At 62.9% G+C, this 21,557-nt stretch overlaps 1 protein-coding gene across 1 annotated transcript in view; it reads left to right on the top strand.

The window, feature by feature from the left end:
* Positions 1-5,906: 5,906 nt before the first annotated feature.
* IGSF8 (immunoglobulin superfamily member 8) overlaps positions 5,907-21,557 on the top strand; it is a gene marked incomplete at its 5' end in the record, with an annotated part of 22,319 nt that continues 6,668 nt past the window's right edge. The window contains 5 exons of the mRNA XM_073637253.1: positions 5,907-6,297; positions 15,946-16,401; positions 16,612-17,034; positions 17,443-17,853; positions 19,681-20,243. Coding sequence (XP_073493354.1) covers positions 5,907-6,297; positions 15,946-16,401; positions 16,612-17,034; positions 17,443-17,853; positions 19,681-19,802 — 1,803 coding nt within the window. The remainder of the gene's footprint in view (positions 6,298-15,945; positions 16,402-16,611; positions 17,035-17,442; positions 17,854-19,680; positions 20,244-21,557) is intronic.

The following is a 21,557-nucleotide window of genomic DNA, read 5'->3' as shown; positions in this document are numbered from 1 at the left end:
TCTCCCCTCCTCAGTGTGTGAGCTGTCTCCCCTCCTCAGTGTGTGAGCTGTTCCCCCCCCCCTCTCCCTTCCTCAGTGTGTGAGCTGTCCCCCCCCCTCTCCCTTCCTCAGTGTGTGAGCTGCTCCCCCTCCTCCCTCCTCAGTGTGTGAGCTGTCTCCCCCCTCTCCCCTCCTCAGTGTGTGAGCTGTCTCCCCCCCTCTCCCCTCCTCAGTGTGTGAGCTGTCTCCCCCCCCTCTCCCCTCCTCAGTGTGTGAGCTGTCTCCCCCCCCTCTCCCCTCCTCAGTGTGTGAGCTGTCTCCCCCCCTCTCCCCTCCTCAGTGTGTGAGCTGTCTCCCCCCCCTCTCCCTCCTCAGTGTGTGAGCTGTCTCCCCCCCTCTCCCCTCCTCAGTGTGTGAGCTGTCTCCCCCCCTCTCCCCTCCTCAGTGTGTGAGCTGTCTCCCCCCCCTCTCCCCTCCTCAGTGTGTGAGCTGTCTCCCCCCCCCTCTCCCCTCCTCAGTGTGTGAGCTGTCTCCCCCCCTCTCCCCTCCTCAGTGTGTGAGCTGTCTCCCCCCCCTCTCCCTCCTCAGTGTGTGAGCTGTCTCCCCCCCTCTCCCCTCCTCAGTGTGTGAGCTGTCTCCCCCCTCTCCCCTCCTCAGTGTGTGAGCTGTCTCCCCCCTCTCCCCTCCTCAGTGTGTGAGCTGTCTCCCCCCTCTCCCCTCCTCAGTGTGTGAGCTGTCTCCCCCCTCTCCCCTCCTCAGTGTGTGAGCTGTCTCCCCCCTCTCCCCCTCCTCAGTGTGTGAGCTGTCTCCCCCCCCCCTCTCCCCTCCTCAGTGTGTGAGCTCTCCCCTCCTCAGTGTGTGAGCTGTTCTCCCCCCTCTCCCCTCCTCAGTGTGTGAGCTGTCCCCCCTCTCCCTTCCTCAGTGTGTGAGCTGTCTCCCCCTCTCCCCTCCTCAGTGTGTGAGCTGTCTCCCCCCTCTCCCCTCCTCAGTGTGTGAGCTGTCTCCCCCCTCTCCCCTCCTCAGTGTGTGAGCTGTCTCCCCTCCCTCCTCAGTGTGTGAGCTGTCTCCCCCCCCTCTCCCCTCCTCAGTGTGTGAGCTGTCTCCCCTCTCAGTGTGTGAGCTGTCTCCCCTCTCCCCTCCTCAGTGTGTGAGCTGTCTCCCCCCTCTCCCCTCCTCAGTGTGTGAGCTGTCTCCCCCCCCTCTCCCCTCCTCAGTGTGTGAGCTGTCTCCCCCCCTCTCCCCTCCTCAGTGTGTGAGCTGTCTCCCCCTCTCCCCTCCTCAGTGTGTGAGCTGTCTCCCCCTCTCCCCTCCTCAGTGTGTGAGCTGTCTCCCCCCCTCTCCCCTCCTCAGTGTGTGAGCTGTCTCCCCCCCCTCTCCCCTCCTCAGTGTGTGAGCTGTCTCCCCCCCCCTCTCCCCTCCTCAGTGTGTGAGCTGTCTCCCCCCCTCTCCCCTCCTCAGTGTGTGAGCTGTCTCCCTCCCCTCTCCCCTCCTCAGTGTGTGAGCTGTCTCCCCTCCTCAGTGTGTGAGCTGTCTCCCCCCCCCCTCTCCCCTCCTCAGTGTGTGAGCTGTCTCCCCCCCCTCTCCCCTCCTCAGTGTGTGAGCTGTCTCCCCCCCTCTCCCCTCCTCAGTGTGTGAGCTGTCTCCCCCCCCTCTCCTCTCCTCAGTGTGTGAGCTGTCTCCCCCCCTCTCCCTCCTCAGTGTGTGAGCTGTCTCCCCCTCTCCCCTCCTCAGTGTGTGAGCTGTCTCCCCTCCTCAGTGTGTGAGCTGTCCCCCTTCTCCCTCCTCAGTGTGTGAGCTGTCCCCCTTCTCCCCTCCTCAGTGTGTGAGCTGTCTCCCCTCCTCAGTGTGTGAGCTGTCTCCCCCTCCTCCCTCTCAGTGTGTGAGCTGTCTCCCCCCTCTCCCCTCCTCAGTGTGTGAGCTGTCTCCCCCCCCTCTCCCCTCCTCAGTGTGTGACCTGTCTCCCCTCTCCCCTCCTCAGTGTGTGAGCTGTCTCCCCCTCTCCCCTCCTCAGTGTGTGAGCTGTCTCCCCCTCTCCCCTCCTCAGTGTGTGAGCTGTCTCCCCCCCCCTCTCCCCTCCTCAGTGTGAGCTGTCTCCCCCCCCCTCTCCCCTCCTCAGTGTGTGAGCTGTCTCCCCCCCCCTCTCCCCTCCTCAGTGTGTGAGCTGTCTCCCCCCCTCTCCCCTCCTCAGTGTGTGAGCTGTCTCCCCCCCCTCTCCCTCCTCAGTGTGTGAGCTGTCTCCCCCTCTCCCCTCCTCAGTGTGTGAGCTGTCTCCCCCTCTCCCCTCCTCAGTGTGTGAGCTGTCTCCCCCCCCCTCTCCCCTCCTCAGTGTGTGAGCTGTCTCCCCCTCTCCCCTCCTCAGTGTGTGAGCTGTCTCCCCCTCTCCCCTCCTCAGTGTGTGAGCTGTCTCCCCCTCTCCCCTCCTCAGTGTGTGAGCTGTCTCCCCCTCTCCCCTCCTCAGTGTGTGAGCTGTCTCCCCTCCTCAGTGTGTGAGCTGTCTCCCCTCTCCCCTCCTCAGTGTGTGAGCTGTCTCCCCTCCTCAGTGTGTGAGCTGTCTCCCCCCCCTCCTCAGTGTGTGAGCTGTCTCCCTCCTCAGTGTGTGAGCTGTCTCCCCCTCTCCCCTCCTCAGTGTGTGAGCTGTCTCCCCCCCCCCTCTCCCCTACTCAGTGTGTGAGCTGTCTCCCCCCCTCTCCCCTCCTCAGTGTGTGAGCTGTCTCCCTCCTCAGTGTGTGAGCTGTTCCCCCCCCCCTCTCCCTTCCTCAGTGTGTGAGCTGTCCCCCTTCTCCTTCCTCAGTGTGTGAGCTGTCTCCCCTCCTCAGTGTGTGAGCTGTTCCCCCCCCCCCCTCTCCCCTCCTCAGTGTGTGAGCTGTCTCCCCTCCTCAGTGTGTGAGCTGTCTCTCCCCCCTCTCCCCTCCTCAGTGTGTGAGCTGTCTCCCCTCCTCAGTGTGTGAGCTGTCTCCCCTCCTCAGTGTGTGAGCTGTTCCCCCCCCCCCCCTCCCCTCCTCAGTGTGTGAGCTGTCTCCCCTCCTCAGTGTGTGAGCTGTCTCCCCTCCTCAGTGTGTGAGCTGTCTCCCTCCTCAGTGTGTGAGCTGTCTCCCCCCTCTCCCCTCCTCAGTGTGTGAGCTGTCTCCCCCCCCCCTCTCCCCTCCTCAGTGTGTGAGCTGTCTCCCCCCCCCTCTCCCTCCTCAGTGTGTGAGCTGTCTCCCCTCCTCAGTGTGTGAGCTGTCTCCCCTCCTCAGTGTGTGAGCTGTCTCCCCTCCTCAGTGTGTGAGCTGTCTCCCCTCCTCAGTGTGTGAGCTGTCTCCCCTCTCCCCTCCTCAGTGTGTGAGCTGTCTCCCCCTCTCCCCTCCTCAGTGTGTGAGCTGTCTCCCCCCCCTCTCCCCTCCTCAGTGTGTGAGCTGTCTCCCCCCCCTCTCCCCTCCTCAGTGTGTGAGCTGTCTCCCCCCCCTCTCCCCTCCTCAGTGTGTGAGCTGTCTCCCCCCCCTCTCCCTCCTCAGTGTGTGAGCTGTCTCCCCCCCTCTCCCCTCCTCAGTGTGTGAGCTGTCTCCCCCTCTCCCCTCCTCAGTGTGTGAGCTGTCTCCCCCTCTCCCCTCAGTGTGTGAGCTGCCCCCCCTCTCCCCTCCTCAGTGTGAGCTGTCCCCCCCCTCCCTTCCCTCAGTGTGAGCTGTTCCCCCTCTCCCTTCCTCAGTGTGAGCTGTTTCCCCCTCTCCCCTCCTCAGTGTGTGAGCTGTTCCCCCTCTCCCTCCTCAGTGTGTGAGCTGTCCCCCCCCCTCCCTCAGTGTGTGAGCTGTCCCCCCTCTCCCTCCTCATTGTGTGAGTTGTCTCCCCTCTCCCTTCCTCAGTGTGAGCTGTCTCCCACCCTCTCCCCTCCTCAGTGTGTGAGCTGTCCCCCTTCTCCCTTCCTCACTGTGTGAGCTGTCCCCCTCTCCCCCCCTCAGAGCGTGAGCTGTTACTGCCCCCCTCCTCAGTGTGCGAGCTGTCCCCCCTCTCCCCCCCTCAGAGCGTGAGCTGTTACTGCCCCCCCTCCTCAGTGTGTGAGCTGTCTCCCCTCCTCAGTGTGTGAGCTTCCTCCCCCTCTCCCCTCCTCAGTGTGTGAGCTGTCTCCCCCTCTCCCCTCCTCAGTGTGTGAGCTGTCCCCCTTCTCCCCTCCTCAGTGTGTGAGCTGTCCCCCTTCTCCCCTCCTCAGTGTGTGAGCTGTCCCCCTTCTCCCCTCTCAGTGTGTGAGCTGTCCCCCTTCTCCCCTCCTCAGTGTGTGAGCTGTCCCCCCCTCCCCTCCTCAGTGGTGAGCTGTCCCCCCTCTCCCTCCTCATTGTGTGAGTTGTCTCCCCTCTCCCTTCCTCAGGTGAGCTGTCTCCCACCCTCTCCCCTCCTCAGTGTGTGAGCTGTCCCCCTTCTCCCTTCCTCACTGTGTGAGCTGTCCCCCCTCTCCCCCCCTCAGAGCGTGAGCTGTTACTGCCCCCCTCCTCAGTGTGCGAGCTGTCCCCCCTCTCCCCCCCTCAGAGCGTGAGCTGTTACTGCCCCCCCTCCTCAGTGTGTGAGCTGTCTCCCCTCCTCAGTGTGTGAGCTTCCTCCCCCTCTCCCCTCCTCAGTGTGTGAGCTGTCTCCCCCTCTCCCCTCCTCAGTGTGTGAGCTTCCTCCCCCTCTCCCCTCCTCAGTGTGTGAGCTGTCTCCCCCTCTCCCCTCCTCAGTGTGTGAGCTGTCCCCCTTCTCCCCTCCTCAGTGTGTGAGCTGTCCCCCTTCTCCCCTCCTCAGTGTGTGAGCTGTCCCCCTTCTCCCCTCCTCAGTGTGTGAGCTGTCCCCCCTCTCCCCTCCTCAGTGTGTGAGCTGTTCCCCCCCCCTCTCCCTTCCTCAGTGTGTGAGCTGTCCCCCTTCTCCCTTCCTCACTGTGAGCTGTCTCCCCCCTCTCCCCTCCTCAGTGTGTGAGCTGTCCCCCTCTCTCCCCTCCTCAGTGTGTGAGCTGTCCCCCTCTCTCCCCTCCTCAGTGTGTGAGCTGTCTCCCCTCCTCAGTGTGTGAGCTGTCCCCCCTCTCCCCTCCTCAGTGTGTGAGCTGTCCCCCTCTCCCCTCCTCAGTGTGTGAGCTGTCTCCCCTCCTCAGTGTGTGAGCTGTTTCCCCCCCCCCCCCCCCCTCTCCCCTCCTCAGTGTGTGAGCTGTCTCCCCCCTCTCTCCCTGATATTCCCATGTTGTCAAGCCTCTGGAGTCTATGTCTATTTTGGTGGAGTCAGTATAAATTGGGTGCAGTAGTACAATGCAGGTTGTGCTGTATATGTTCATAACTTTCCCAAATTCTTATAAATTATCATATAAATGTCTCTTCTGTTCCTGATCTCAGTATCTCGGCTTTTAGTGGAGATGAATCTGTGCTGCACTTTTTGTACACTCTCAGTAGTGACCAGTGCCGTGAAATCGGGAGTCAGGGAAAGTGAGGAATAGGAATTTTGGCTTACCTACTCCACAGCCCTGCAGTCTTCATCTGTTTTTGTTCCTCCTCCTCGTCACCTCCTGATGTTGATGTTGTTCCTCCTCTTCGTCACCTGCTGATGTTGTTCCTCCTCCTCGTTACCTCCTGTTGTTGTTGTTGTTCCTCCTCCTCGTCACCTCCTGTTGTTGTTGTTCCTCCTCCTCGTCACCTCCTGTTGTTGTTGTTCCTCCTCGTCTCGTCCTGATGTTGTTGTTCCTCCTACTCGTCTCCTCCTGATGTTGATGTTGTTGTTCCTCCTCCTCGTCTCCTCCTGATGTTGTTGTTGTTCCTCCTCCTCGTCACCTCCTGATGTTGTTCCTCCTCCTCGTCACCTCATGTTGCTGTTGTTCCTGTTCCTCCTCCTCACTGTTGTTCCTGTTCCTCCTCCTCTTCCGACTGCTATACACTTCACATGCTAAGTCAGACTGTGTGGTCACGCTGTGATTCTGTCGTCATGCTGATGGTCTCCTTTTATCCTGTGTTCTAGGCCTTGGTGTTTGCCGCGAGGTGAAGGTTCCAGGGGGCCCCCTGTACCGTGTAGAGGGGACATCTGTTTCCATCCCCTGTAATGTTAGTGGGTATGAGGGTCCGACTGTCCAGAACTTTGAGTGGTTTGTGTACCGGCCTGGGGCTCCTGATATCTCCATTGCTATCGCCAGCACCAAGGACCCTGACTTCTCGTACGCTGTGTTCTCTCCTCGAGTGAGCAGTGGCGATATTTCCATCCATCGTGTGAGTGGAGACAGCGTGGAGCTCCGCATCCAGCGCCTGCGCAGTGAGGATGCCGGCGTCTACGAGTGCTACACCCCTACCACAGATGCCCGCTACCTCGGGAGTTACAGCGACAAGATCGCCATGATAGGTACTCCCGCTGAGTAGTCACTTGACAGTGTAGGGTGGTGACTAACACAGACTACAGGGGCACATAGTTTTCAAAATGTGGGGGAGGGGTGTAAATAGGACCCTGTGCTGTAGTGGGGTCCTGGCCAGTAAGAGGGGGTGTACATGGCAATTGCAAGGTATCTGTAGATGGGGGATGACCTAGGCAGTAGCGACAGAGGGAGGTAGAGAGTATATGTGGGGAGTTCCAGGCCATAGCGAGGGAGAGGGAAGTATAGGAGGGGTCCCAGGTAGTAGAGAGGGATGGAGTGTGGAAGGGGGTGCTGGGCAGTAGAAAGGGGAGAGGGAAGTATAGGAGGAGTCCGAGGCAGTAGAGAGGGATGGAGTGTGGAAGGGGGTGCTGGGCAGTAGAAAGGGAGAGGGAAGTATAGGAGGAGTCCCAGGCAGTAGAGAGGGATGGAGTGTGGAAGGGGGTGCTGGGCAGTAGAAAGGGAGAGGGAAGTATAGGAGGAGTCCCAGGCAGTAGAGAGGGATGGAGTGTGGAAGGTGGTGCTGGGCAGTAGCAAGGGAGAGGAAAGTATAGGAGGGGTCCCAGGCAGTAGCGTGGCATGGCATGTAGGAGGGGTCCTGGGCAGTAGGGAGGGGGGGAAGGCACGTGTAGGAGTGGTTCCCAGGCAGTAGGGATGGAGGGAGGGGGTGGGGTTAGGGAGCGTGTAGGAAGGGTCCCGGGCAGTAGGGAGGGGGGGTGAGGGAGCGTGTAGGAGGGGTTCCCAGGCAGTAGGGATGAAGGGAGGGGGATGAGGGAGCGTGTAGGAGGGGTTCCCAGGCAGTAGGGATGGAGGGAGCGGGTGAAGGAGCGGGTAGGAGGGGTTCCCAGGCAGTAGGGATGGAGGGAGGGGGTGAGGGGAGCGGGTAGGAGGGGTTCCCAGGCAGTAGGGATGAAGGGAGGGGGATGAGGGAGCGTGTAGGAGGGGTTCCCAGGCAGTAGGGAGGGAGGGAGGGTGAGGGAGCGGGTAGGAGGGGTCCCAGGCAGTAGGGATGGAGGGAGGGGGTGAGGGAGCGGGTAGGAGGGGTTCCTAGGCAGTAGGGATGGAGGGGTGGGGCGAGGGAGCGGGTAGGAGGGGTTCCCAGGTAGTAGGGATGGAGGGAGGGGGGTGAGGGAGCGGGTAGGAGGGGTCCAGGCAGTAGGGATGGAGGGGTGGGGTGAGGGAGCGGGTAGAGGGGTTCCCAGGCAGTAGGGATGGAGGGAGGGGGGGGGGTGAGGGAGCGGGTAGGAGTGGTTCCCAGGCAGTAGGGATGGAGGGAGGGGGTGGGGTTAGGGAGCGTGTAGGAAGGGTCCCGGGCAGTAGGGAGGGGGGGTGAGGGAGCGTGTAGGAGGGGTTCCCAGGCAGTAGGGATGAAGGGAGGGGGATGAGGGAGCGTGTAGGAGGGGTTCCCAGGCAGTAGGGATGGAGGGAGCGGGTGAAGGAGCGGGTAGGAGGGGTTCCCAGGCAGTAGGGATGGAGGGAGGGGGTGAGGGAGCGGGTAGGAGGGGTTCCCAGGCAGTAGGGAGGGAGGGAGGGTGAGGGAGCGGGTAGGAGGGGTCCCAGGCAGTAGGGATGGAGGGAGGGGGTGAGGGAGCGGGTAGGAGGGGTTCCTAGGCAGTAGGGATGGAGGGGTGGGGTGAGGGAGCGGGTAGGAGGGGTTCCCAGGTAGTGGGGGTGAGGGAGCGGGTAGGAGGGGTTCCAGGCAGTAGGGATGGAGGGGTGGGGTGAGGGAGCGGGTAGGAGGGGTTCCCAGGCAGTAGGGATGGAGGGAGGGGGTGGGGTGAGGGAGCGGGTAGGAGGGGTTCCCAGGCAGTAGGGATGGAGGGAGGGGGTGGGGTGAGGGAGCGTGTAGGAGGGGTTCCCAGGCAGTAGCGATGGAGGGAGGGGGTGAGGGAGCGTGTAGGAGGGGTTCCCAGGCAGTAGCGATGGATGGAGGGAGGGGGGAGAGGGAGCGTGTAGGAGGGGTTCCCAGGCAGTAGGGAGGGGGGGTGAGGGAGCTCATAGGTGGGGTTCTCAGGCATTAGGGATGGAGGGATGGGGTGAGGTAGTGTGTGGGAGGGGTTCCCAGGCAGTAGGGAGGGGGGTGAGGTAGTGTGTAGGTGGGGTTCCCAGGCAGTAGGGATGAAGGGAGGGGGAGAGGGAGCGTACAGGAGGGGTACCCAGGCAGTAGGGATGGAGGGAGGGGGAGAGGGAGCGTGTAGGAGGGGTGCCCTGGCAGTAGGGATGGAGGGAGGGGGGAGAGGGAGCGTGTAGGAGGGGTACCCAGGCAGTAGGGATGGAGGGAGCGTGTAGGAGGGGTTCCCAGGCAGTAGAGATGGGGAGGGAGGGGGTAAGAGAGCATATAGGAGGGGATTCCCAGGTAGTAGTGAGGGAGGGGGGGGTGAGGGAGTGTGTATGAGGAGTTTCCAGGCAGTAGGGATGAAGGGAGGTGGGGGGGTGAGGTAGTGTGTAGGAGGGGTACCCAGGCAGTAGGGATGGAGGGAGCGTGTAGGAGGGGTTCCCGGACAGTAGGGATGGAGGGTGGGGTGAGGGAGCATATAGGAGAGGGGTGAGGGAGCGTGTATGAGAGGGTTCTCAGGCAGTAGGGATGTATGGAGGGTGTGGGGTGAGGGAGCGTGTAGGAGGGGTCTCAGGCAGTAGGGAGGGGGGTGAGGGAGCGTGTAGGAGGAGTTCCTAGGCAGTAGGGAGGGGGGGTGAGGGAGCGTGTAGGAGGAGTTCCTAGGCAGTAGGGAGGGGGGGTGAGGGAGCGTGTAGGAGGAGTTACTAGGCAGTAGTGATGCAGGGAGGGGGTCGAGGGAGCTTGTTGGAGGGGTTCTCAGGCAGTAGTGATGGAGGGAGGGGTCGAGGGAGCGTGTAGGAGGGGTTCCCAGGCAGTAGGGATTGAGGGGTGGGGTGAGGGAGCTTGTAGGAGGGGTTCCCAGGCAGTAGGGAGGGGGTGAGGGAGCGCATAAGAGGGGGTTCCCAGGCAGTAGCGAGAAACGGGGTGAGGGAGCATGTAGGAGGGGTTCCCAGGCAGTAGGGATGGAAGGAGGGGATGAGGGAGCATGTAGGAGGGGTTTCCAGGCAGTAGGGATGGAAGGAGGGGATGAGGGAGCATGTGGGAGGGGTACCCAGGCAGTAGGGATGGAGGGAGGGGGTGAGGGAGCTTGTAGGAGGGGTTCCCAGGTAGTAGGGAGGGGGGGTGAGGGAGCTTGTAGGAGGGTTCTCAGGCAGTAGGGATGGAAGGAGGGATGAGGGAGCATGTGGGAGGGGTACCCAGGCAGTAGGGATGGAGAGAGGGGGGGTGAGGGAGCTTGTGGGAGGGGGGGTGAGGGAGCTTGTAGGAGGGGGGAGAGGGAGCGTGTAGGACGGGTTCCCAGGCAGTAGCGGGGGAGAGGAAGCGTGTAGGAGGGGTTCCCAGGCAGTAGGGATGAAGGGAGGGGGTGTGAGGGAGCATGTAGGAGGGGTTCCCAGGCAGTAGGGATGGAGGGAGGGGGGTGACGTAGCGTGTAGGAGGGGTACCCAGGCAGTAGGGATGGAGGGAGGGGGGGAGAGGGAGCGTGTAGGAGGGGTACCCTGGCAGTAGGGATGGAGGGAGGGGGGAGGGGGAGAGGGAGCGTGTAGGAGGGGTACCCTGGCAGTAGGGATGGAGGGAGGGGGGAGAGGGAGCGTGTAGGAGGGGTACCCAGGCAGTAGGGAGGGAGGGAGGGGGTGGGGTGAGGCAGTGTGTAGGAGGGGTACCCAGGCAGTGGGGATGGAGGGAGGGGGTGAGGTAGTGTAGGAGGGTACCCAGGCAGTAGGGATGGATGGAGGGAGGGGGGGAGAGGGGAGAGGGAGCGTGTAGGAGGGGTACCCAGGCAGAAGGGATGGAGGGAGCGTGTAGGAGGGGTTCCCAGGCAGTAGGGATGGGGAGGGAGGGGGTGAAAGAGCATATAGGAGGGATTCCCAGGTAGTAGTGAGGGAGGGGGGTGACGGAGTGTGTATGAGGAGTTTCCAGGCAGTAGGGATGAAGGGAGGTGGGGGGGTGAGGTAGTGTGTAGGAGGGGTACCCAGGCAGTAGGGATGGAGGGAGCGTGTAGGAGGGGTTCCCGGACAGTAGGGATGGAGGGTGGGGTGAGGGAGCATATAGGAGAGGGGTGAGGGAGCGTGTATGAGAGGGTTCTCAGGCAGTAGGGATGTATGGAGGGTGTGGAGTGAGGGAGCGTGTAGGAGGGGTCTCAGGCAGTAGGAGGGGGGGTGAGGGAGCGTGTAGGAGGAGTTCCTAGGCAGTAGGGAGGGGGGTGAGGGAGCGTGTAGGAGGAGTTCCTAGGCAGTAGTGATGCAGGGAGGGGGTCGAGGGAGCTTGTTGGAGGGGTTCTCAGGCAGTAGTGATGGAGGGAGGGGGGCGAGGGAGCGTGTAGGAGGGGTTCCCAGGCAGTAGGGATTGAGGGGTGGGGTGAGGGAGCGTGTAGGAGGGGTTCCCAGGCAGTAGGCATGAAGGGAGGGGGGTGAGGGAGCTTGTAGGAGGGGTTCCCAGGCAGTAGGGAGGGGGTGAGGGAGCGCATAAGAGGGGGTTCCCAGGCAGTAGCGAGAAACGGGGTGAGGGAGCATGTAGGAGGGGTTCCCAGGCAGTAGGGATGGAAGGAGGGGATGAGGGAGCATGTAGGAGGGGTTTCCAGGCAGTAGGGAGGGGGGGTGAGGGAGCTTGTAGGAGGGGTTCTCAGGCAGTAGGGATGGAAGGAGGGGATGAGGGAGCATGTGGGAGGGGTACCCAGGCAGTAGGGATGGAGAGAGGGGGTGAGGGAGCTTGTGGGAGGGGGGGTGAGGGAGCTTGTAGGAGGGGGGAGAGGGAGCGTGTAGGACGGGTTCCCAGGCAGTAGCGGGGGAGAGGAAGCGTGTAGGAGGGGTTCCCAGGCAGTAGGGATGAAGGGAGGGGGTGTGAGGGAGCATGTAGGAGGGGTTCCCAGGCAGTAGGGATGGAGGGAGGGGGGTGACGGAGCGTGTAGGAGGGGTCTCGGGCAGTAGCGAGGGAGGTGGGGTGAGGGAGATTGTAGGAGGGGTTCCCAGGAAGTAGGGATGGAGGGAGGGGGGTGACGGAGCGTGTAGGAGGGGTCTCGGGCAGTAGCGAGGGAGGTGGGGTGAGGGAGATTGTAGGAGGGGTTCCCAGGAAGTAGGGATGGAGGGAGGGGGGTGAGGTAGCGTGTAGGAGGGGTACCCAGGCAGTAGGGATGGAGGGAGGGGGGAGAGGGAGCATGTAGGAGGGGTACCCTGGCAGTAGGGATGGAGGGAGGGGGGAGAGGGAGCGTGTAGGAGGGGTACCCAGGCAGTAGGGAGGGGTGGGGTGGGGTGGGGTGAGGCAGTGTGTAGGAGGGGTACCCAGGCAGTGGGGATGGAGGGAGGGGGTGAGGTAGTGTAGGAGGGGTACCCAGGCAGTAGGGATGGAGGGAGGGGGGAGAGGTAGTGTGTAGGAGGGGTACCCAGGCAGTGGGGACGGAGGGAGGGGGGAGAGGTAGCGTGTAGGAGGGGTACCCAGGCAGTGGGGACGGAGGGAGGGGGGAGAGGTAGCGTGTAGGAGGGGTACCCAGGCAGTGGGGACGGAGGGAGGGGGGAGAGGTAGCGTGTAGGAGGGGTACCCAGGCAGTGGGGACGGAGGGAGGGGGGAGAGGTAGCGTGTAGGAGGGGTACCCAGGCAGTGGGGACGGAGGGAGGGGGGAGAGGTAGCGTGTAGGAGGGGTACCCAGGCAGTAGGGATGGATGGAGGGAGGGGGGAGAGGGAGCGTGTAGGAGGGGTACCCAGGCAGAAGGGATGGAGGGAGCGTGTAGGAGGGGTTCCCAGGCAGTAGGGATGGATGGAGGGAGGGGGGAGAGGGAGCGTGTAGGAGGGGTACCCAGGCAGAAGGGATGGAGGGATCGTGTAGGAGGGGTTCCCAGGCAGTAGCGAGGGGTGAGGTAGCGTGTAGTAGGGGTACCCAGGTAGTAGGGATGGACGGAGGGGGTGAGGGAGCGTGTAGGAGGGGGTCTCAGGCAGTAGGGATGAACGGAGGGGGTGAGGGAGCGTGTAGGAGGGGGTCTCAGGCAGTAGGGATGGATGGAGGGAGGGGGGTGAGGGAGCTTGTAGGAGGGGTTCTCGGGCAGTAGCGAGGGAGGGGGGAGAGGGAGCGTGTAGGAGGGGTTCCCAGGCAGTAGCGAGGGAGGGGTGAGAGGGAGCGTGTAGGAGGCGTTCCCAGGCAGTAGCGAGGGAGGGGGGAAAGGGAGTGTGTAGGAGGGGTTCCCAGGCAGTAGCGAGGGAGGGGGGAGGGGGGAGAGGGAGCGTGTAGGAGGGGTTCCCAGGCAGTAGGGAGGGGGGGGTGAGGGAGCTTGTAGGAGGGGTCTCTGGCAGTAGCGAGGGAGGTGGGGTGAGGGAGCCTGTAGGAGGGGTTCTCAGGCAGTAGGGATGGAGGGAGGGGGGTGAGGTAGTGTGTAAGAGCGGTACCCAGGCAGTAGGGATGGAGGGAGGGGGGGAAAGGGAGCGTGTAGGAGGGGTTCCCGGGCAGTAGCGAGGGAGGGGGGAGAGGGAGCGTGTAGGAGGTTTTCCCGGGCAGTAGGGAGGGGGGGTGAGGGAGCTCGTAGGTGGGGTTCTCAGGCGGTAGGGGGGGGTGAGGGAGCTTGTAGGAGGGGTTCCCAGGCAGTAGGGAGGGGGGGTGAGGGAGCTTGTAGGAGGGGTTCTCAGGCAGTAGGGAGGGAGCTTGTAGGAGGGGTTCCCAGGCAGTAGCGAGGGAGGGGGGGTGAGGGAGCTCGTAGGTGGGGTTCTCAGGCGGTAGGGGGGGGTGAGGGAGCTTGTAGGAGGGGTTCCCAGGCAGTAGGGAGGGGGGGTGAGGGAGCTTGTAGGAGGGGTTCCCAGGCATTAGGGAGGGGGGGTGAGGGAGCTTGTAGGAGGGGTTCTCAGGCAGTAGGGAGGGAGCTTGTAGGAGGGGTTCTCAGGTATTAGCTAGGGATGGGGGAGAGGGAGCGTGTAGGAGGGGTTCCCAGGCAGTAGCAGGGGAGAGGGAGCGTGTAGGAGGGGTCTCAGGCAGTAGAGATGGAGGGAGGTGGTGAGGGAGCGTGTAGGAGGGGTTCCCAGGCAGTAACGAGGGAGGGGGGAGAGGGAGCTTGTAGGAGGGGTCTCAGGCAGTAGAGATGGAGGAAGGGGGTGAGGGAGCGTGTAGGTTGGGTTCCCAGGCAGTAGGGAGGGGGGGGGGGGGTGAGGGAGCGTGTAGGAGGGGTTCCCAGGCAGTAGGAATGAAGGGAGGGGGGAGAGGGAGCGTGTAGGAGGGTTTCCCAGGCAGTAGGGAGGGGGGGTGAGGGAGCTTGTAGGAGGGGTTCCCAGGCAGTAGGTAGTGGGGGTGAGGGAGCTTGTAGGAGGGGTTCCCAGGCAGTAGGGAGGGAGCTTGTAGGAGGGGTTCTCAGGTATTAGCTAGGGATGGGGGAGAGGGAGCGTGTAGGAGCGGTTCCCGGACAGTAGCGAGGGAGGGGGGAGAGGGAGCATGTAGGAGGGGTTCCCAGGCAGTAGCGAGGGAGGGGGGAAAGGGAGCGTGTAGGAGGGGTTCCCGGGCAGTAGCGAGGGAGGGGGGAGAGGGAGCGTATAGGAGGTTTTCCCAGGCAGTAGGGAGAGGGAGCGTGTAGGAGGGGTTCCCAGGCAGTAGGGAGGGGGGGTGAGGGAGCTTGTTGGAGGGGTCCCCAGGCAGTAGGGAGGGGGGAGAGGGATCTCGTAGGAGGGGTTATCGGGCAGTAGGGAGGGGGGTTGAGGGAGCTCGTAGGTGGGGTCTCAGGCGGTAGGGAGGGGGGGTGAGGGAGCTTGTAGGAGGGGTTGCCAGGCAGTAGGGAGGGGGGGGTGAGGGAGCTTGTAGGAGGGGTTCCCAGGCATTAGGGAGGGGGGGGTGAGGGAGCGTGTAGGAGGGGTTCCCAGGCAGTAGGAATGAAGGGAGGGGGGGTGAGGGAGCTTGTAGGAGGGGTTGCCAGGCAGTAGGGAGGGGGGGTGAGGGAGCTTGTAGGAGGGGTTGCCAGGCAGTAGGGAGGGGGGGGTGAGGGAGCTTGTAGGAGGGTTTCCCAGGCAGTAGGGAGGGGGAGTGAGGGAGCTTGTAGGAGGAGTTCCCAGGCAGTAGGGAGGGGGGAGAGGGATCTCGTAGGAGGGGTTCTCAGGCGGTAGGGAGGGGGGGTGAGGGAGCTTGTAGGAGGGGTTCCCAGGCATTAGGGAGGGGGGGTGAGGGAGCTCGTAGGTGGGGTTCTCAGGCGGTAGGGGGGGGTGAGGGAGCTTGTAGGAGGGGTTCCCAGGCAGTAGGGAGGGGGGGTGAGGGAGCTTGTAGGAGGGGTTCCCAGGCATTAGGGAGGGGGGGTGAGGGAGCTTGTAGGAGGGGTTCTCAGGCAGTAGGGAGGGGGGTGAGGGAGCTTGTAGGAGGGGTTCTCAGGTATTAGCTAGGGATGGGGGAGAGGGAGCGTGTAGGAGCGGTTCCCGGGCAGTAGCGAGGGAGGGGGGAGAGGGAGCGTGTAGGAGGGGTTCCCAGGTAGTAGCGAGGGAGGGGGGAAAGGGAGCGTGTAGGAGGGGTTCCCAGGCAGTAACGAGGGAGGGGGGAAAGGGAGCGTGTAGGAGGGGTTCCCAGGCAGTAACGAGGGAGGGGGGAAAGGGAGCGTGTAGGAGGAGTTCCCAGGCAGTAGGGAGGGGGGAGAGGGATCTCGTAGGAGGGTTTCTCGGGCAGTAGGGAGGGCGGGTGAGGGAGCTCGTAGGAGGGGTTCTCAGGCGGTAGGGAGGGGGGGTGAGGGAGCATGTGGGAGGGGTTCTCAGGTATTGGCTAGGGATGTGGGAGAGGGAGCGTGTAGGAGGGGTCTCAGGCAGTAGGGATGGAGGGAGGTGGTGAGGGAGCGTGTAGGTTGGGTTCCCAGGCAGTAGCGAGGGAGGGGGGAGCGGGAGCTTGTAGGAGGGGTCTCAGGCAGTAGGGATGGAGGGAGGGGGTGAGGGAGCGTGTAGGTTGGGTTCCCAGGCAGTAGGGAGGGGGGGGGGTGAGGGAGCGTGTAGGAGGGGTTCCCAGGCAGTAGGAATGAAGGGAGGGGGCGCAAGAGAGCGTGTAGGAGGGGTTCCCAGACAGTAGGGATGGAGGGAGGGAGGGGGGGTGAGGGAGCGTGTAGGAGGGGTTCTCAGGCAGTAGCGAGGGAGGTGGGGTGAGGGAGCGTGTAGGAGGGGTTCTCAGGCAGTAGGGATGGAGGGAGCGTGTAGGAGGGGTTCCCAGGCAGTAGGGATGGAGGGAGCGTGTAGGAGGGGTTCCCAGGCAGTAGGGATGGAGGGATGGGGTGGGGTGGGGTGAGAGCATTTACGAGGGCTCCTAGGCAGTAGCGAGGGATGGGTGAGGGAGCATGTAGGAGGAGTTGCCAGGCAGGAAGGAGGGGTGGTGAGTAAGTGTTTAGGAGGGGGTACCAGGCCATAGGGATGGAGGGAGGGGGTGAGGGAGCGTATAAGAGGGGGTTCCCAGGCAGCAGCGAGGGAGGGGTGTAGGAGGGGTTCCCAGGCAGGAGGGGGGTGGGGGGTGAGTGAGTGTGTAGGAGGGGGTATCAGGCAGTAGGGAGGGAGTATAGGAGGGGGTCTCAGGCAGCAGTGCGAGGTGGAATGTTGGCTGGGTCCCTGTCCGTAGTTGGTTATATTCTCCAGCAGAGGCCTCACCTTCTGCTTCTTCTTGCAGTTATCCCGGACACCCTGCAGGTTTCCTCGGTGGGCTCCAGTAGGGGCCGCCTGTCTTCCCCTCCACCTCTGCAGCTCCACCTGGTGGAGGGCCGTGAGCTGCACCTCTCCTGCTCCGCACTGGCCTCCTCTCCTCAGCACACCCATCTCTCGGTGAGCTTTGGAGTGAGTGCACCTGGAACGCCAGTGGGACGGGAGACCCTGCAGAACATTATCTCTGTGCGGTGGGACTTCAGTTTTGAGCCGGCCTTGTACATAGAGCGCTACCTGAATGAGGAGATCCGGGTGGAGAAGTTTGATAACTCCACTTTTAAGATGGTGATTGCCCGCTTGCGACCCCAAGACTCCACCACCTACCACTGCACCGCAGCGCAGTGGATCCAGGACCCGGATGGCGGATGGCAGAAGATCACAGAGAAGAGAGCGGTGCTGGCCCAGGTGTCCGTGCAGACCATAGGTAGGAGAGGCATGAGGATCAGCTGCAGCACTCTATGCTGCCGCCACTCTCCATGTGAAACCCCAGCCTATCAGATTGGGTAATGATTGGCTTTCATAGTCATGTCAACCCTGCAACTCAAAGAAGTGGGGTCTCAAAGCTTACTCTCTAGTTTTCGCTACTACAGTAGATCTCATCACTGTCTGCTGTGTCTCTTCCCTTTCTCTATAGACTCTTTACTGACAGTCTCGTCCTCTCCTCTGGAGCTCCGCCTGCAGTCTGGGGACATGGCAGAGATGTTCTGCAGTGTGTCCATGCTGCTGCCTCCTACCCCAGATGTGCTCTTCTCGGTGGAGTGGTGGGTGATGACAGTGCCGGATTCCCCTGGACAACTGGTTTCATCCATGGCATTGGACGGAGTGGTGCAGTTGGGAGAGCAGTACACTAGGAAAGATGTGGGAGTGAGACACATCTCTCTGGAGAAAATCTCCCCCTCCCCCGGTTCCTACCGCTTGAGGATTTACTCCGCCCAGCCCAGCGATACCGGATCCTACAGCTGCCGGGTTACTGCCGTTGTGTCCTACCCGGGGGCGAGACAAGAGGAGGTGTCCAAGAAGACGTCACCAAGCCTGAGAGTGCTAATGAGACCACAAGGTAAGACAGTGTGATAAACCCAACAAAACACCCACCATATGAAACCTCCATAGTGTGTCCCCTCATAAGGTGAAGACTCTACTGTAGTGATATCACCCCTTTCTTATGGTAGAGAGTCTGTAGCATCATCATCTTAAATTCCAGCCCCTTCTTACATCAAAGAAGCCGCGGCCCGACCCTCCTCTTTGGGCGGCGAAGCCGTGGCCCGACCCTCCTCTTTGGGCGATGAAGCCGTGGCCCGACCCTCCTCTTTGGGCGATGAAGCCGTGGCCCGACCCTCCTCTTTGAGCGGCGAAGCCGTGGCCCGACCCTCCTCTTTGGGCGGCGAAGCCGTGGCCAGACCCTCCTCTTTGGACTTGCGAAGCCGTGGCCTGACCTACCTCTCTTTCTCTGCTTCTCTTTCTGTAGATATGGCTGTGAGCGCCTTTGCTCTTCTGGACTCCATCCCGATATATCGCGGTGACACGGCCGTCCTGCTTTGTAATATCACGGTGGATGCTTCCCCGCCCTATCTCCGTTCTGCTGTCAGTTGGTGGGTGGAGCTGGCAGGGGAGGAACCTCAAAAACGATCGGGTCGGCTCCTGGCATCGATGAGCCGGCAGGGTGTGTCGGAGACGGGGTCCCGCGTCTCTGGTGGAGAGCTGAGCACAGATAAGGTGGGAGAAGAGCGTTATCGTCTGCGTCTGTACAACATCCAGGCCGAGGATGAGGGGTCTTATCATTGTGCGGTCTCCGCCTGGATTCAGTACCCCGACCATAGCTGGTACAATGCGGCCTCCACCAAGTCCAACTCCATCAGACTCTACCCATATGCTCGAGGTATGTATATAGTGGGGATGGGGAGGTGATGGGGGAATGGCAGGGGGTGGGGTTGCTTCTTCAGCATGCTGTGATGGGGGAACGGCAGGGGCTGGGGTTGCTTCTTCAGCATGCTGTGATGGGGGAACGGCGGGGGGTGGGGTTGCTTCTTCAGCGCGCTGTGATGGGGGAACGGCGGGGGGTGGGGTTGCTGCTTCAGCGCGCTGTGATGGGGGAACGGCGGGGGTGGGGTTGCTTCTTCAGCACGCTGTGATGGGGGAACGGCAGGGGGTGGGGTTGCTTCTTCAGCACGCTGTGATGGGGGAACGGCGGGGGTGGGGTTGCTTCTTCAGCACGCTGTGATGGGGGAACGGCAGGGGGTGGGGTTGCTTCTTCAGCGCGCTGTGATGGGGGAACGGCGGGGGTGGGGTTGCTTCTTCAGCACGCTGTGATGGGGGAACGGCGGGGGGTGGGGTAGCTTCTTCAGCATGCTGTGATGGGGGAACGGCGGGGGTGGGGTTGCTTCTTCAGCGCGCTGTGATGGGGGAACGGCGGGGGTGGGGTAGCTTCTTCAGCGCGCTGTGATGGGGGAACGGCGGGGGGTGGGGTTGCTTCTTCAGCGCGCTGTGATGGGGGAACGGCAGGGGGTGGGGTAGCTTCTTCAGCGCGCTGTGATGGGGGAACGGCGGGGGGTGGGGTTGCTTCTTCAGCGCGCTGTGATGGGGGAACGGCGGGGGTGGGGTTGCTTCTTCAGCACGCTGTGATGGGGGAATGGCAGGGGGTGGGGTAGCTTCTTCAGCATGCTGTGATGGGGGAACGGCGGGGGTGGGGTTGCTTCTTCAGCACGCTGTGATGGGGGAACGGCGGGGGTGGGGTAGCTTCTTCAGCGAGCTGTGATGGGGGAACGGCGGGGGGTGGGGTTGCTTCTTCAGCGCGCTGTGATGGGGGAACGGCGGGGGTGGGGTTGCTTCTTCAGCGAGCTGTGATGGGGGAACGGCAGGGGGTGGGGTTGCTTCTTCAGCGAGCTGTGATGGGGGAACGGCAGGGGGTGGGGTTGCTTCTTCAGCGAGCTGTGATGGGGGAACGGCAGGGGGTGGGGTTGCTTCTTCAGCGCGCTGTGATGGGGGAACGGCAGGGGGTGGGGTTGCTTCTTCAGCACGCTGTGATGGGGGAACGGCAGGGGGTGGGGTTGCTTCTTCAGCACGCTGTGATGGGGGAACGGCGGGGGTGGGGTTGCTTCTTCAGCACGCTGTGATGGGGGAACGGCGGGGGTGGGGTTGCTTCTTCAGCGCGCTGTGATGGGGGAACGGCGGGGGGTGGGGTAGCTTCTTCAGCGCGCTGTGATGGGAGAACGGCGGGGGGTGGGGTAGCTTCAGCGCGCTGTGATGGGAGAACGGCGGGGGTGGGGTTGCTTCTTCAGCGCGCTGTGATGGGGGAACGGCGGGGGTGGGGTTGCTTCTTCAGCGCGCTGTGATGGGGGAACGGCAGGGGGTGGGGTTGCTTCTTCAGCGCGCTGTGATGGGGGAACGGCGGGGGTGGGGTTGCTTCTTCAGCGCGCTGTGATGGGGGAACGGCGGGGGGTGGGGTTGCTTCTTCAGCGCGCTGTGATGGGGGAACGGCGGGGGGTGGGGTTGCTTCTTCAGCGCGCTGTGATGGGGGAATGGCGGGGGGTGGGGTAGCTTCTTCAGCGCGCTGTGATGGGGGAACGGCGGGGGGTGGGGTAGCTTCTTCAGCGCGCTGTGATGGGGGAACGGCAGGGTCTACCTCCGCCTCGTGCTTCCTCTGCCTCTTGGTAGAGCAGTGACATTTAAGCTCCACCCACTGTGATGACATCATGTTTTCTTTCAGCTCGCGACCTCCTCCTCATCCCGATGATTGGTGGTCTTGCCAGCGCTCTGGTTGTTGGCGTCACCATCTTGTCAACAGTCACCTGCTGCTACATTCGCCATCTGCGCAGCAGGAAGCGGTGAGGGCAGAATCAGTGGACATGACAAGTGGGTGGAGTTTTCTCACCTGCGTGTTAACATGGCGCACAATCGGCTTTGCGCTGCTGAGGGGCAGATGCCATGTTTTATGATTGTTGACTTTTCGTTAGCACTTAGTTAAATGTGACTACAGGACAAGTGGTGACTGGCAACGGCCACATGACAGCCCACCGCTGCCCTGCACTGATGTTGGGGTCCTCAGGAAACCCTACCTCCCCTCAGCCAAAGCTGAGCAGCGCTGATCCATAATCCTCTCTGCTCCTCTGCCTGTGATTAGTGGCGGTCAGGGAGTGATGAGGGCACTACTCCGGTGACTACTGTGAACTTAATCCTGAGCCCCGAGCCCCGTAATGTGACAAACATTCAATAAAATGTGAATCCTCCAATCGCATCACAGCCTCCTATAACATAGTGGGAGGAGTCAAGGTAAGCGATGGGGGGAGGGGGCTATGAAAATGTGGAGGGAGGAGTGGCGGTCTGTAGGCTCGGCCTCCCTCCTGATGTGCCCCTCTCGTCTGGCTGTTCCCTCCCCTCGTCTGGCTGTTCCCTCCCCTCGTCTGGCTGTTCCCTCCCCTCGTCTGGCTGTTCCCTCCCCTCGTCTGGCTGTTCCCTCCCCTCGTCTGGCTGTTCCCTCCCCTCGTCTGGCTGTGCCCTCCCCTCGTCTGGCTGTGCCCTCCTCTCGTCTGGCTGTGCCCTCCCCTCGTCTGGCTGTGCCCTCCCCTCGTCTGGCTGTGCCCTCCCCTCGTCTGGCTGTGCCCTCCCCTCGTCTGGCTGTGCCCTCCCCTCGTCTGGCTGTGCCCTCCCCTCGTCTGGCTGTGCCCTCCCCTCGTCTGGCTGTGCCCTCCCCTCGTCTGGCTGTGCTCTCGTCTGGCTGTGCCCTCCCCTCGTCTGGCTGTGCCCTCCCCTCGTCTGGCTGTGCTCTCGTCTGGCTGTGCCCTCCCCTCGTCTGGCTGTGCCCTCCCCTCGTCTGGCTGTGCCCTTCCCTCGTCTGGCTGTGCCCTTCCCTCGTCTGGCTGTGCCCTCCCCTCGTCTGGCTGTGCCCTCCTCTCGTCTGGCTGTGCCCTTCCCCTCGTCTGGCTGTGCCCTCCCCTCGTCTGCCTGTGCTCTCGTCTGGCTGTGCCCTCCCCTCGTCTGGCTGTGCTCTCGTCTGGCTGTGCCCTCCCCTCGTCTGGCTGTGCCCTCCCCTCGTCTGCCTGTGCCCTCCTCTCGTCTGGCTGTGCCCTTCCCCTCGTCTGGCTGTGCCCTCCCCTCGTCTGCCTGTGCTCTCGTCTGGCTGTGCCCTCCCCTCGTCTGGCTGTGCCCTCCCCTCGTCTGGCTGTGCCCTCCCCTCGTCTGGCTGTGCCCTCCCCTCGTCTGGCTGTGCCCTCCCCTCGTCTGGCTGTGCCCTTCCCTCGTCTGGCTGTGCCCTTCCCTCGTCTGGCTGTGCCCTCCCCTCGTCTGCCTGTGCTCTCGTCTGCCTGTGCCCTCCCCTCGTCTGGCTTTGCCCTCCCCTCGTCTGCCTGTGCTCTCGTCTGGCTGTGCCCTCCCCTCGTCTGGCTGTGCCCTCCCCTCGTCTGCCTGTGCTCTCGTCTGGCTGTGCCCTCCCCTCGTCTGGCTGTGCCCTCCCCTCGTCTGGCTGTGCCCTCCCCTCGTCTGGCTGTGCCCTCCCCTCGTCTGGCTGTGCCCTTCCCTCGTCTGGCTGTGCCCTTCCCTCGTCTGGCTGTGCCCTTCCCTCGTCTGGCTGTGCTCTCGTCTGGCTGT

Source organism: Phyllobates terribilis, unplaced genomic scaffold, assembly GCF_046119375.1.
Source record: "Phyllobates terribilis strain yellow unplaced genomic scaffold, ASM4611937v1 Scaffold_6__1_contigs__length_29720123, whole genome shotgun sequence".
Taxonomy (NCBI): Eukaryota; Metazoa; Chordata; class Amphibia; order Anura; family Dendrobatidae; genus Phyllobates; species Phyllobates terribilis.
This window is presented reverse-complemented; position numbering and strand designations above follow the sequence as displayed.